Source organism: Schistocerca nitens, chromosome 11 (genome assembly GCF_023898315.1).
Source record: "Schistocerca nitens isolate TAMUIC-IGC-003100 chromosome 11, iqSchNite1.1, whole genome shotgun sequence".
Classification (NCBI taxonomy): domain Eukaryota; kingdom Metazoa; phylum Arthropoda; class Insecta; order Orthoptera; family Acrididae; genus Schistocerca; species Schistocerca nitens.
The window spans coordinates 184,189,750-184,204,828 of NC_064624.1; the positions used below are offsets into that span (position 1 = coordinate 184,189,750).

Consider the following 15,079-nt stretch of genomic DNA (forward strand, 5'->3'; position numbering starts at 1 on the left):
TCAACAACAGATGGCGCTGCGGTCTGGGAAACACTATGGTACGATATTTTCCACATATCCACCATGCGTAGCAATAATATGGCGTAGTCTCTGAATGAAATTACCCGAAACCTTTGACAACGTGTCTGGCGGAATGGTTTCGCATGCAGATGAGATGTACTGCTTCAGCTGTTCAATTGTTTCTGGATTCTGGCGGTACACCTGGTCTTTCAAGTGTCCCCACAGAAAGAAGTCACAGGGGTTCATGTCGGGCGAATAGGGAGGCCAATCCACGCCGCCTCCTGTATGTTTCGGATAGCCCAAAGCAATCACACGATCATCGAAATATTCATTCAGGAAATTAAAGACGTCGGCCGTGCGATGTGGCCGGGCACCATCTTGCATAAACCACGAGGTGTTCGCAGTGTCGTCTAAGGCAGTTTGTACCGCCACAAATTCACGAAGAATGTCCAGATAGCGTGATGCAGTAATCGTTTCGGATCTGAAAAATGGGCCAATGATTCCTTTGGAAGAAATGGCGGCCCAGACCAGTACTTTTTGAGGATGCAGGGACGATGGGACTGCAACATGGGGCTTTTCGGTTCCCCATATGCGCCAGTTCTGTTTATTGACGAAGCCGTCCAGGTAAAAATAAGCTTCGTCAGTAAACCAAATGCTGCCCACATGCATATCGCCGTCATCAATCCTGTGCACTATATCGTTAGCGAATGTCTCTCGTGCAGCAATGGTAGCGGCGCTGAGGGGTTGCCGCGTTTGAATTTTGTATGGATAGAGGTGTAAACTCTGGCGCATGAGACGATATGTGGACGTTGGAATCATTTGGACCGCAGCTGCAACACGGCGAACGGAAACCCGAGGCCGCTGTCGGATCACCTGCTGCTCTAGCTGCGCATTGCCCTCTGTGGTTGCCGTACGCGGTCGCCCTACCTTTCCAGCACGTTCATCCGTCACGTTCGCAGTCCGTTGAACTTTTTCAAACAGATCCTTTATTGTATCGCTTTTCGGTCCTTTGGTTACATTAAACCTCCGTTGCAAACTTCGTCATGATGCAACAACACTGTGTTCTAGGCGGTGGAATTCCAACACCAGAAAAATCCTCTGTTCTAAGGAATAAACCATGTTGTCCACAGCACACTTGCACGTTGTGAACAGCACACGCTTACAGCAGAAAGACGACGTACAGAATGGCGCACCCACAGACTGCGTTGTCTTCTATATCTTTCACATCACTTGCAGCGCCATCTGTTGTTGAAAATTGTAACTACTGTAATTTCGAAAGTTTGTCCGCCTGAAAATGTACTGTTGTCCCAAGCATATTGCAACAAACGGTGTATTTCTATCGCTGCTCGTTTAGTTTTTATTGCCGTTTCAAATATACCGGTCATTCTTGAAACACCCTGTAACTAACTAAAACCCACAAAAAATAACAAGTACTGGAATCGATAACTATAATTGACCTATATACGTAAATTCCAGTTACCCATTCCAACCACTCCATGATTCATCGGTAAATTATTTTTGCAGGAGTTGTATGCACTGAAATGTAATGGCATTTCTACATTTGTAATTGCTGTCTGGAACAACTGCGGTGTACAACAAAAATTGGAATCGGTAACTAGAACTTACCTCCTATATAGGTCAATTCTAGATACTGATTCCAATATGTGTAGCTTTTTTGCACTATTTCAGAGAGCAATTACAAGTGCAGAAATTCTATTATCCTACATTTTAATGCAAGCATCTGCTAAAAAAAAAAGAAAAAAAAAGAAAAAATGAATGAACCATGGAATGGTTGAAATCGGTATCTAGGACTGCCCTATATAAGAGGTCAATTCTAGTTACCGATTCTAAATATTCAATGGTTCATAATTTTGGACATTTTTCAGTCAATCTGTGAACTATGTTTTTGTACGATTTCTAGGTTTCTTATTGATCTCAGAACTAGTACGAAAAAGTAACAAATATTGTAGGTATAGGTTCCATATCTTTATCCTATGCAGGTCAATTCTAGTTACAGATTCCAGCTATTCGATAACTAATTACATCGTTTTTTTAGCAGATATGTGTATTAAAATGTAGGCTAATAGGATTTCTCCACATGTAATTGCTCTCTCAACTAACGCAAAAAAGTTACAAATATTGGAATCGGTAACTAGAATTGACCTATGTAGGAAAAATCCTGTAACACTTTAGTCCGCACACTTGATAAAACGGTCTAAATAACGAACCGTGGAATGGTTGGAATCGGCAGGTCAATTATGGTTACCGATTACAGTATTTGTTACTCAGTACTCTTTGTGGATTTTCGATAATAGGGTACTAGTACCATTAGATTTAACCATTAGAATTAAAAGTTAACACTATTTCACAATATTATGACTTCATCATGCGCTGTACTGTAATGGTTTAAAGGTTGTCTGTTCTTTTCTTACTCGCGTAAATTACGATAATAATTTATTTCAGACAGGTGTCTTCACTTTTTGTATTTTTTCGTTACCTTCAATTCTTCTCGATATAATTTGTGACTAAGTAATTAATCACATGAACTGTGATTGAATTTTATCGTTTGCTACATTCGTTATTTTTCGAATATGAACAATTGCTTTGAAAAATTGTGCCTGTGTACCATCTCTGTCTTAGGTATGACGACATTGCTGAGAGCCGACAAGTGGCATCGGACAATAGACTTGACCCGGAATTACAATCTTTTAAATTGAAGAGGCATATCTGTGACTGTAATTGGGATTCATAGAATCAAAACAGCTGCTCTTTTAGCTGTACTACCAATTATAATTTGTAGGCGTGTACCATTTCACAGTCTGGTTGCATCAAGATTTCACATTAAGAGGCCTGGAACACGAACATTTAACCTCAGTTTATGAGAAACCACTCCTCACAATAATTCGAAAGAGTAAAGAAATTCTATAGGCTACAGGCAATTACGTCACTTGCCCTCACGTGTCATCCTCTCCAAGGAGGAACAGCTTGTAATGCCGCCCCCCCCCCCCCCCCCCCCCCCCCCCATTTGCCTCAGCGCACGACAACGAGGCATGCGCAGCATTGCTTCTGCGCATTGTCTGTGAAGGGTAGGGAGGAGCACGCATCTATGGGCTGTGATATTCTAGTAGCGATCCAGTATATTCTTTTAAGACGTTTATGTTCACTGATGTAAAAATGATGTTTCCTTCCCTACATCTCCCCCTTAGGAGTCGATATCTTTTTTTCTAATGTCAGCCGGCCGCTGTGGCCGAGCAGTTGGCCGGCACGGTAGCTACATCTACATTTAAATTTATACTCCGCAAGCCACCCAACGGTGTGTGGCGGGGGGCACTTTACGTGCCACTATCATTACCTACCTTTCCTGTTCCAGTCGCGTATGGTTCGCGGGAAGAACGACAGCCGGAATGCCTCCGTGCGCGCTCGAATCTCTCTAATTTTACATTCGTGATCTCCTCGGGAGGCATGAGTAGGGGGAAGCAATATATTCGATACCTCATCCAGAAACGCATCCTCTCGAAGCCTGGCGAGCAAGCTACACCGCGATGCAGAGCGCCTCTCTTGCAGTCTGCCACTCGAGTTTGCTAAACATCTCCGTAACGCTATCACGGTTACCAAATAACCCTGTGACGAAACGCGCCGCTCTTCTTTGGATCTTCTCTATCTCCTCCGTCCACCCGACCTGGCATGGATCCCAAACTGATGAGCAATACTCAAGTATAGGTCGAACGAGTGTTTTGTAAGCCACATCCTTTGTTGATGGACTAAATTTTCTAAGGACTCTCCAATGAATCTGGCACCAGCCTTACCAACAATTAATTTTCTACGATCATTCCACTTCAAATCGTTCCGTACGCATACTCCCAGATATTTTACAGAAGTAACTGCTACCAGTGTTTGTTCCGCTACCATATAATCATACAATAAAGGATCCTTCATTCTATGTATTCGCAATACATTGCATTTGTCTATATTAAGGGTCAGTTGCTCCCTGCACTAAGTGAAAAGCAATGGTCCCATAACACTCCCCCGTGGCACGCCAGAGGTTACTTTAACGTGTGTTGACGTCTCTCCATTGAGAACAACATGCTGTGTTCTGTTTGCTAAAAACTCTTCAATCCAGCCACACAGCTGGTCTGATATTCCGCAGGCTCTTACTTTGTTTATCAGGCGACAGTGCGGAACTGTATCGAACGCCTTCCGGAAGTCAAGGAGAATGGCATCTACCTGGGAGCCTGTATCTAATATTTTCTGGGTCTCATGAACAAATAAAGCGAGCTGGTTCTCACACGATCGCTGTTTCCGGAATCCATGTTGATTCCTACAGAGTAGATTCTGGGTTTCCAGAAACGACATGATACGAGAGCAAAAAACATGTTCTAAAATTCTACAACAGATCGACGTCAGAGATATAGGCCTATAGTTTTGCGCATCTGCTCGCGCATCCGCTGAGCGTGTTCGGTCAGAGGGTTTAGCTACCCTCTGTGATAAAAAAAACTGAGTTATTGGATCAACGACGAACTGAAACGAGTGTTTTGCGACGTCCGCGTCGAGCAGATACAACGAACAAAAACGAACAAAATGAGATTAGTAAAAAAAAAAACAAAAGCTGTTTGTGGTGTGCATAGTGTAAGACCTTCGGTACACACACCATCAGATTATTTGACTTGTCGCTCTAACGAAGTAGGCGAGTGTCAGCAATATGTCTCGTCGTCTTATCGTGGCGTGTTTATCTTCTGCCGATGGTCAGACGATAGGATGCCACTTGCACACTTAGAGTAGCAGATTGATGGTGATCAACTTTAAACAGAACTTGATTAATTTTCACACACACTTATTAAAATAATAAAAAGCATAGATATTGCGTAACTTGATTCTGGATGCTGTTTACAATTGACAATCTGAAGTTCCTTTGGTCTTGGTACGTTAATCTTATTCTCACATATCTCTGATACTTGACAAAGTGTCTGTTCATTTATCTTCATGGCTATGTACAGGAATATGAAAATCTTATTAGGCGCAGACTGAAACTTGACTATAGACTGGAAGAGACAAATGCAGACTAATGCAGACTGACTAATCGGAGGTCTGTACACTCGTTATAATACCTCGTGCGTTCAGGTATCACTGCGCAAGTGTGATCCGTGAGGAGAAAAGCTTCTACGTTAGCAGCAATCTCATTGGCTGCGTTACACATTAATACACGGATCGGCAGAAGCAGAATTTGGTCCGTCTCTAAGGCAGCGCCATCTCGTAGTGCTGAGACGGACGAGCGCTGCGCCTGCGCTGTTGTGCTTAGCGGGGCGCGCTCTAGTGGGAAAGTTGTGTACGCGCTGACTACACGGAACTATGTACACTGTTTTGGCGCTTCAGTCCGGAACCGCGCTGCTGCTACGGTCGCAGGTTCGAATCCTGCCTCTGCCATGGACGTGTGTGATGTCCTTACGTTAGTTAGGTTTAAGTAGTTATAAGTCTAGGGGACTGATGACCTCAGAAGTTAAGTCCCATAGTGCTTAGAGCCATTTGAACCATTTTTGAACACAAACTACGTTCCAATACCCGTCTTCTATTTTTGTTCATGTTCATCTTATGACGTCTTTCAAACACTCTTCGAGTACCTTTCCTGGCTCTGACCGAATTACAATGTTTTCGGCATTTCTCAAAAGTTTTATTTGCTTTCTCTTATCTTTAGTTCCCTTCCCAAATGTCTGCTTCGTTTCGCTGACAACTTGCTCAATGTACGAGGTGTGGCTAGAAAAAAACCGGACTAGTACTGGTGAAACAATAAAACGAATGCAATAAGGCTGAAAGTCGCGTGGCCTGTCACGTGACTCTCGCTCCGCCTACTGCTCGAGTTTCATCTGCCTCCTGCACTCAGTCTGCCCGTGGCGTCTGTTTTAAGTAGTTGACGTTTTGTCTGTGCGTCGGAAAATGTTGAGTGTACAGAAAGAACAGCGTCTTAACATCAAATTTTGTTTCAAACTAGGAAAATCTGCAAGTGAAACGTTTGTAATGTTACAAGAAGTGTACGGCGATGATTGTTTATCGCGAACACAAGTGTGAGTGGTTTAAACGATTTAAAGATGGCCGCGAAGACACCAGTGATGACACTCGCACTGGCAGACCATTGTCAGCAAAAACTGATGCAACCATTGAAAAAATCGGTAAACTTGTTCGACAAGATCGCCGTTTAACAATCAGAGCAGTATCTGAGTTAACAGGAGTTGACAAGGAAAGTGTTAGGCAGATTCTTCGCGAAAGTTTCAACACGAACAAAGTGTGTTCAAAAATGGTTCCAAAGTGTCTCACAATTGAACAGAAGGAACGCCGAAGAATGATTTGTTCTGACATCCTGGAAAACATTGAAAGTGATCCCACCTTCTTACAAAATGTTATTACTTGCGATGAATCGTGGTTTTTTACTTACGATCCCGAAACTAAACGCCAATCGATGCATTGGAAAACTCCTGGTTCTCCACGACAAAAAAAAAGCACGAATGTCAAAATCGAAATTCAAGGCAATGATGATTGTTTTTTTTTTTTTTGACATCAAAGGGATTGTGCACATTGATTGGGTACCAGAGGGACAAACAGTGAATCAGTATTACTGCATTAGCGTCCTGGCTACCCTACGTGAGCGAGTACGGAGAAAACGGAACGATTTGTGGAGAAAAAAGTCACGGATCCTTCACCGAGACAATGCCCCAGCTCACAGTGCGTTGTCAGTGAAGGCGTTTTTGGCAAAACACAACATTCCCATCTTAGATCATCCACCCTACTCACCTGATTTGGCCCCCTGTGACTTTTTTCTTTTCCCTAAAGTCAAGTCAGCTTTGAAAGGAACTAGATTTGAGACTGTTGCAGCAGTAAAAGAAGAAGCGACGGAAGTAATGTATGGACTTACCGAAAATGATCTGCAGCATTGCTATGAACAGTGGAAAATTCGTATGGAGCGGTGTAGAGACCGAGGAGGAGAGTACATTGAAGGAGATGACATGAAATTGTAAATAAATGTTTTTTCCAGCATCAGTCCGGTTTTTTTCTAGCCGCACCTCGTACGCATTGAATAACACCAGGAATGGTTACAAACCTGCCTCCCACCTATTACATAAATTTCATTAATTTTCCAGTCTACTGGAAACACTCGTTGTGGGAAAACTGTGACAGGCAGGAAAACTGACGTCAGATATGGATTCATGCAGAGATTAAGCAATTGCCTAACAATATGTAATGAAAATTTCTTCTGACGCTGCCTACCCCTAGGATCTTCACGGTTCTGTAAACAACTGCTTAGACAGACGTCACTCACCTGGGCCTCGGAATGCTGAACTCCGGCTGGTGGCTGCTGCTGGTGCTGGTGATGGAGCACCTCCTGAGGCTGGTGATGCGCTGAGCCAAAGTGAGCCTCGTCACCATCTGGTCCCGGCTGGTGCACAATCTGCTGGGGCAACAAATACACAGACATTGGGAGACGAACCAGTATTGGTGAAGAGGCAGACATCAGAGTGGTAATACACCACACGTGTACAGCGTGCTCTAAATTTCCCCTGACAAACCTATAGGACTAGTCGAGGAGGCTGAGTACATAAAATTTTGAGCTGGAACTGATGTCCGGAAATGTACCGTTTCCATGCTACAGTCATTTAAAAACGTATTGGTAAAATTTTGTACATGGCTGCACGTTCAGAGACCGTGAATAATTACAATTGAAAGAAAACAGCCCTCAGTCACTATTTGTTTACGAATTAACTGGGTTTCAACACTGCTAGGAGTGTCTTCCTCAGAATTTAAATTTCTTTGATTTAAATTCTGAGGAAGACACTCCTAGCAGTGTTGAAACCCGGTTAATTCGTTAAAAAATAGTGACTGAGGGCTGTTTTCTTTCAATTGAGCCGGCCGCGGTGGTCTAGCGGTTCTAGGCGCTCAGTCCGGAGCCGCGCGACCGCTACGGTCGCAGGTTCGAATCCTGCCTCGGGAATGGGTGTGTGTGATGTCCTTAGGTTAGTTAGGTTTAAGTAGTTCTAAGTTCTAGGGGACTAATGACCACAGATGTTAAGTCCCATAGTGCTCAGAGCCATTTGAACCATTTTTTCTTTCAATTGACATATTGGTAAGGCTGGTGTAGTTTTTGTTGTTGTATCTGGATCCCACTCCAGCTACCGCCAGGTCTGGGTTGTCAGTATCGAATTTGGCAAAGTTAGTTGCAGAGGATGGCCGGATGCCCTTCCTGCCGCCACCCCATACCCCCCCCCCCCCCCCTCCAGGACGGAATCGGCGGACCCAAGCTGTCTGCATCTCGTGTAAAGTGTGGAATAGTGCGAACGTTTATCAAATGTCTGCAAGTCGTGTAACTGAAGCGGGACTTGGGGACCAGCCCTGTATTCACCTAGTGGGATGTGGAAAACCGCATAAAAACCACATCCAGGCTGGCCGGCACATTGGTCCTTCGTCGTTTATCTGCCGAACAGAGTCGATCCGGGGCCGACGAGGCTATCCGAGTCCAGGAAGCAGCGCATTAGCGCTTTCAGATAACCTGGCGGGTCCAAGGCCGGTATTACACGATCATATTTCTTTAACAAAAAAATATGATCAAATATTCGTCAAATTTCTTTGACATAGATCTTTGACGTGGCGCTAAACAGCAGTATTACACTGTCGTCATATTTTTCGTGAAATTTCAAGAAGGTGGACGACAGCTTGTTATTATACGGTGCAGTTTCTAGTACCACAGTTGCATTGTGTGTGTATCTGGAAGAAAAGCAGCGGAAAAAAGGAAACATACTCGGCTGAAGCCGTACGTATTACGTCGTGGAAGTAAAAACATTCAGCAAAATTAGTTACGGGAGCTGCAAGTGGAGGAAGTCGAGTCGTGATACACGGTATAAATTACTTAAGAATCTATGAAAGTGTATTTTAGTATTTGCTCAGTAAAGTGGCTTCTCATATCACAAAACAGAAAAGTTTGAGAAATGCTACATGTGCAGAAGACAGGCAAATTTTGACACTGCGATTTCTTGATACGTGAGAGAGCTACTCTAGTTTACATCACAGCACTGGAATATCACATTGCACATCAACCAAAATAATTCCAGAAACGTGTGAAGCGATTTATAAAGCAGTGAAGCGGGAACATGTGAAGGTAAATAAATGTTTAGTACACTATACGGGCAATAAGAACTATTTTTAATTTTCATCATCATCATTCATTCACGCGATCAGGCCCAGAGGACCGCGCGCCACCACAGTTAGAGCTCTCCATCCGTCTCTGTCTTCTGCTATCTGTCTCCAGTTTTCCGTGACTCCCAGCTGCAACAGGTCTCCTCTCACTCCATCGATCCACCTCTTTCTAGGTCTTCCCACTGGTCTGCTGCCTGACGGGATCCAGTCCATTGTGATTTTGGGCCATCTTGTTGCCTCCATTCTAACAACATGTCCAGCCCACTGCAGTCTTTTGCTTCTCATCACTCCCAAGATGTTAGGCTCCTTGTACAGCTCTTCAGTGTTATGGCGTCTTCTCCATTCTCCAGTAGTCTGATCTCTGACTGGTCCAAATATTTTCCTGAGGACTTTCCTTTCAAATGTTATCAGTCGCTTAAGGTCTTGTTTTCGAGTGCTCCAGGTTTGAGAACCATAAAGTACTACTGGCATTATTAATGCCTTTTACAACCGTAGCTTTAGTTGTTGCGAGACACTTCTACATTTTAATATAGGGTCTAGAGAGTGATAGTATCTGTTTCCCGCCTGCAGTCGTGCTTTTATCTCTGCTTCAGTTGATGTTACTTCTGTAAAAAATGATCCAAGGTATTTGAACTCTTCCACATGTTTATAGCTGGTGTTGTTCATAATTAAATCTTGAGAGTTCTGGATCTTTCTTCCTATGGTCATATACTCTGTCTTTTCAGAGCTAATTTGTAGACCGATCCTAGCTGCCAATAACTCCGAGGTCTGGATACTTCTCTTCAGATCTTCTTGTGTGCATGCTAATAGTGCAATGTCGTCTGCATAGGCCAGATATGTAATGTGTTCATTACCAATTTGAATGCCCTTGATGTTTTCTTTGTTGAAATCCCGCATTACCTTCTCAAGTGCCAGGTTGAAGAGGACAGGTGATAGCCCATCTCCTTGGCGTAATCCTGTTACAACTTGGAAGCTTTCTGTCATTTGATTGCCTACCTTAACCTTAAGTTTTGTGTCATTTAGGCATACCTCTACCAGTTTGACCAACTTCTTTGGTATACCAAACTCCGTCATAGTTCTAATCAGGCTAGGTCTATGTATACTGTCGTAAGCCTTCTTGAAGTCTACAAACAGGAGATGTAACTCTCGTCCGTATTCGTCCATTTTTTCACAGACCTGTTTTAGGACAAAAATCTGGTCCGTGGTTGATCGCCCTGCCTGGAAACCTCCTTGGTATTCTCCAATTATGTCTGTTGCTATAGGTTTCAAGAATCAAATTCCATTAATTAAATTAATGGAATTTGATTCTTGAGTTTCTCCCGGCGTATTTGATAATCAAAATATCCACGGGTGTACTGCCGGTCTACAGTGTCCAACGGGCACAATATTTCGGCGGGCGGAGGGTATTTAAATCGGCCGCCGTCGCGACTGAGCAGCCATAGTGTACGGATCTCCGTGCCGGCACGTTCACAGGAGCTCAGTCCGTCAGTTCACCTGATGATGGCGACACGTATGATCGCCGAAATATTGTGCCCGTTGGACACTGTAGACCGGCAGTACACCCGTGGATATTTTGATTAATGGAATTAGTGTTCCCACAACTACAAAATTAATGCAAAGTACGAAACAGATGAAGCGCTTTTTAACTTGTGCCATGCAGAGTTCAAAAATAGACAAAGTATTAGGTCTACAACTTTGCTTCCGCCGTTTTGCAATAGACGGCAGTAGCGACAAGTGGAGTTCGGGTGGTGGGTCACAGGTTTAATACAATAAGCTTAGGCATCTGTAAACATAATGCCATAAAAATATTAGTCGATTTGTAATGGCATCATAACGTTATTCTCGATTAAGTACGTCAACTTACGTACGCATTTCTCGCTATTTGCGGGAAGTTTTAATTTTCTTCTTTAATATGAAGAAATCTGCGGCTGTGGCTCTTAAAATGCTGGGTAAGACCTATGGTGATGGGACTGTTAGTGGGAGAACGTGCAGAGAATGTTTTCAAGGCCTTAAGGGGCTCCGGAAAGGCTCAAAATCATGAAAAGTTCAATTTTTACTTTTTTGCGTTTCCTGAATCTGCAGACTATTACCTTTTAATAATTTATTCAATTCCGAAGACTACAACTATTTTTAAATTTTTTTGAAATGTGTTCTACATGGGCGTGACCCACTGTGGCGCTGTTAAACTGCTGTCAAATGGTGTTATTATTAACGTCCTTGTTCATCAGGTACATTTTAGTGATGTGAGATAAAGTATGTGTTGTGGCTAACCTGTGATCGTTCAATATATATCGCTGGTGTGATTGTCGATTGTTTCATGTTTACTTACTCTGTCGTTATCTCGAAAATATTCGTAATTAATTCTGTTTCTTGAGTCTCTGTTTTGTTGAAGTATAATAATGAGTAAAAGTAAAGTTATTAGAAATCCTCTGAAGCCTTTTAAGAGAAGGAGAAATGTTGGAAAGCCAAAGGTATGTGTTATTACTGTAAACAATAAAGACGATCAAAATCCCCAACATAGCTTGTGTCCCAAAGAAGAAGACAGTTGGTGTAAATATAACAAAGGATTGCTAACTGGTGAAGTGTACACTCATAAGCATAGTCTGCCTCATGCAATAATGGAGGTGATAAAACCTATTTTCAGAGACTTAGCAGCACCTGAACTGTTGAAAAAGTGTATTCACGGAAAAACTCAAAACCCCAATGAAAGTGTAAATAGTGTTATATGGTCGAAAATCTCCAAGACTGTATTTGTTGGAATAGAAACACTTCACTTTGGTGTGTACGATGCTGTTGCGACTTTCAATGATGGCAACATTGTAAGGTGCAAGGTATTTAGAAATATGGGAATGAAGATAGGTTCTAACATGGTACGAGCGATGCTTGCTTTAGACAAGGAACGCCTTCGGGCTGCAGACAGGGCTGTAAAGAGTCTAGAAATACAAGCAAGAGTAAACAGGAGGAGGAACAAGAGGAAGCTGGAGGAGGAGTTTGCAGAGGATGAAGATAATCCATCCTATGGACCTGGAATGCACTAAAAAGTTAATCCAATCTTTGTCGCTCGATTCCCAAAACTTTTATTTTCTCATACTAATTACATGTTTTCTAAGGATCTTCCAAACATATTTGTTTCAAACTTTCAGTAAATGTTACACAGTACCTTCTGCATAATTTAACACAGCCTTTTTCCAAAAAACTGTATATTTTTGTATATATAAATAAAAAATCTTTAACAACTGAACTAAAATTTTGTAAAATCCCTGTGTTAAGTTGTAGCCCATATTCCAATAAATAATCTGTAAAAAGTTCAACTTCCTACCTCAAATACTTTGTGAGGAAAGGTGTAATTTATAAGCGTTATTTTAACATTGCAAGCATAGGGCGTTCCGGAGCCCCTTAAGAACTCTGATTTTGATGTCGAAGACCGGCATGGCGGTGCAAGACAGAACGTTTTCGTAGCTACTGAAACAGACGAAGACAGTCTCAGGACATCATTATCGACAGCACTGAAACATAAACGGCCGCAGTACAGCAATTGACACGTAAAGGTAATTTTTCAGCAGGTCAGTGCTCGACCACATGTCGCAAAACCCGTTAAAATACACACGCAAATGTTGAAATGAGAAGTCCTATCCCTCCCGCCGTAATCTCCATACGTTGCTATCTCTGACTACCACCTTTTCCGATCAGTGGCACAGTATGGCTGAGAACAAGTGCAACATTGAATCGATTCAAGGATTCCCACAAAAGACGCCCAGTTCTCCCACCACGGGATTCGTATGCTATCCGAAAAATGGGAGAATGTAGTGGCCAGCGATGGACGATACTATGAATCATTTTTTTTGTACGTTTTTCCACGATAAAGCCCCGAACATCGAGGAAAACGGCGGAAGCAAAGTTGTAGACTTAGGATGGAAAGCTAAGAAAGAATTTTTGATTTTAGAGTGTGACCACATCCTCTGTTCCGACTTGCTGAAAAGCTGCCTGGATGTTTCCGGATGTAAAGGTGGATGGCTGTAGCTGTGATTGTAGACACGACGTCGCCTGCAGCATATCCCACCTGCTCGTGAACACACAATTAACAGTGTCATTGATGTGGTCTTCAGTCCTGAGACTGGTTTGATGCAGCTCTCCATGCTACTCTATCCTGTGCAAGCTTCTTCATCTCCCAGTACCTACTGCAGCCTACATCCTTCTGAATCTGCTTAGTGTATTCATCTCTTTGTCTCCCTCTGCGATTTTTACCCTCCACGCTGCACTCCAATGCTAAATTGGTGATCCCTTGATGCCTCAGAACACGTCCTACCAACCGGTCCCTTCTTCTTGTCAAGTTGTGCCACAAACTCCTCTTCTCCCCAATTCTATTCAATACCTCCTCTTTAGTTATGTGATCTACCCATCTAATCTTCAGCATTCTTCTGTAGCACCACATTTCGAAAGCTTCTACTCTCTTCTTGTCCAAACTATTTATCGTCCACGTTTCACTTCCATACATGGCTACACTCCACACAAATACTTTCAGAAACGACTTCCTGACGCTTACGTCTATACTCGATGTTAACACATTTCTCTTCTTCATAAACGCTTTCCTTCCCATTGCCAGTCTTCATTTTATATCCTCTCTACTTCGACCATCATCAGTTATTTTGCTCCTCAAATAGCAAAACTCCTTTACTACTTTAAGTGTCTCATTTCCTAATCTAATTCCCTCAGCATGACCCGACTTAATTCGACTACATTCCATGATCCTCGTTTTGCTTTTGTTGATGTTCATCATATATCCTCCTTTCAAGACACTGTACATTCCGTTCAGCTGCTCTTCCAAGTCCTTTGCTATCTCAGACAGATTTACAATGTCATTGGTGAACCTCAAAGTTTTTATTTCTTCTCCATGGATTTTAATATCTACTCCAAACTTTTCTCTTATTTCCTTTACTGCTTGCTCAATATACAGATTGAATAACGTTGGGGAGAGGCTACAACCCTGTCTCACTCCCTTCCCAACCACTGCTTCCCTTTCATGCCCCTCGACTCTTATAACTGCCATCTGGTTTCTGTACAAATTGTAAATAGTCTTTCGCTCCCTGTATTTTACCCCTGCCACCTTTAGAATTTGAAAGATAGTATTCCAGTCAACATTGTCAAAAGCTTTCTCTAAGTCTACAAATGCTAGAAACGTAGGTTTGCCTTTCCTTAATCTTTCTTCTAAGATAAGTCGTAAGGTCATCATTGCCTCACGTGTTCCAGTATTACTACGGAATCCAAACTGATCTTCCCCGAGGCCGGCTTCTACTAGTTTTTCCATTCGTCTGTAAAGAATTCGTGTTAGTATTTTGCAGCTATGGCTTATTAAACTGATTGTCCGGTAATTTTCACATCTGTCAACACCTGCTTTCTATGGGATAGGAATTATTATATTCTTTTTGAAGTCTGAGGGTATTTCACCTGTTTCATACATCTTGCTGACCAGATGGTAGAGTTTTGTCAGGACTGGCTCTCCCAAGGCCGTCAGTAGTTCCAATGGAATGTTGTCTACTCCGGGGGCCTTGTTTCGACCTAGGTCTTTCAGTGCTCTGTCAAACTCTTCACGCAGTATCGTATCTCCCATTTCATCTTCATCTACATCCTCTTCCATTTCCATAATATTGTCCTCAAGTACATCGCCCCTGTATAGACCCTCTATATACTCCATCCACCTTTCTGCTTTCCCTTCTTTGCTTAGAACTGGGTTTCCATCTGAGCTCTTGATGTTCATACAAGTGGTTCTCTTATCTCCAAAGGTCTCTTTAATTTTCATGTAGGCAGTATCTATCTTACCCCTAGTGAGACAAGCCTCTACATCCTTACATTTGTCCTCTAGCCATCCCTGCTTAGCCATTTTGCACTTCCTGTTGATCTCATTTTT

General features: G+C 42.7%; 1 protein-coding gene across 1 annotated transcript in view; it reads right to left on the minus strand.

The window, feature by feature from the left end:
* The window catches only part of LOC126212759 (protein twist-like), a 281,543-nt gene that overhangs the window by 162,336 nt on the left and 104,128 nt on the right, over nucleotides 1-15,079 (minus strand). The window contains exon 3 of the mRNA XM_049940166.1: nucleotides 7,307-7,435. Within this exon, the coding sequence (XP_049796123.1) occupies nucleotides 7,307-7,435 (129 nt within the window). The remainder of the gene's footprint in view (nucleotides 1-7,306; nucleotides 7,436-15,079) is intronic.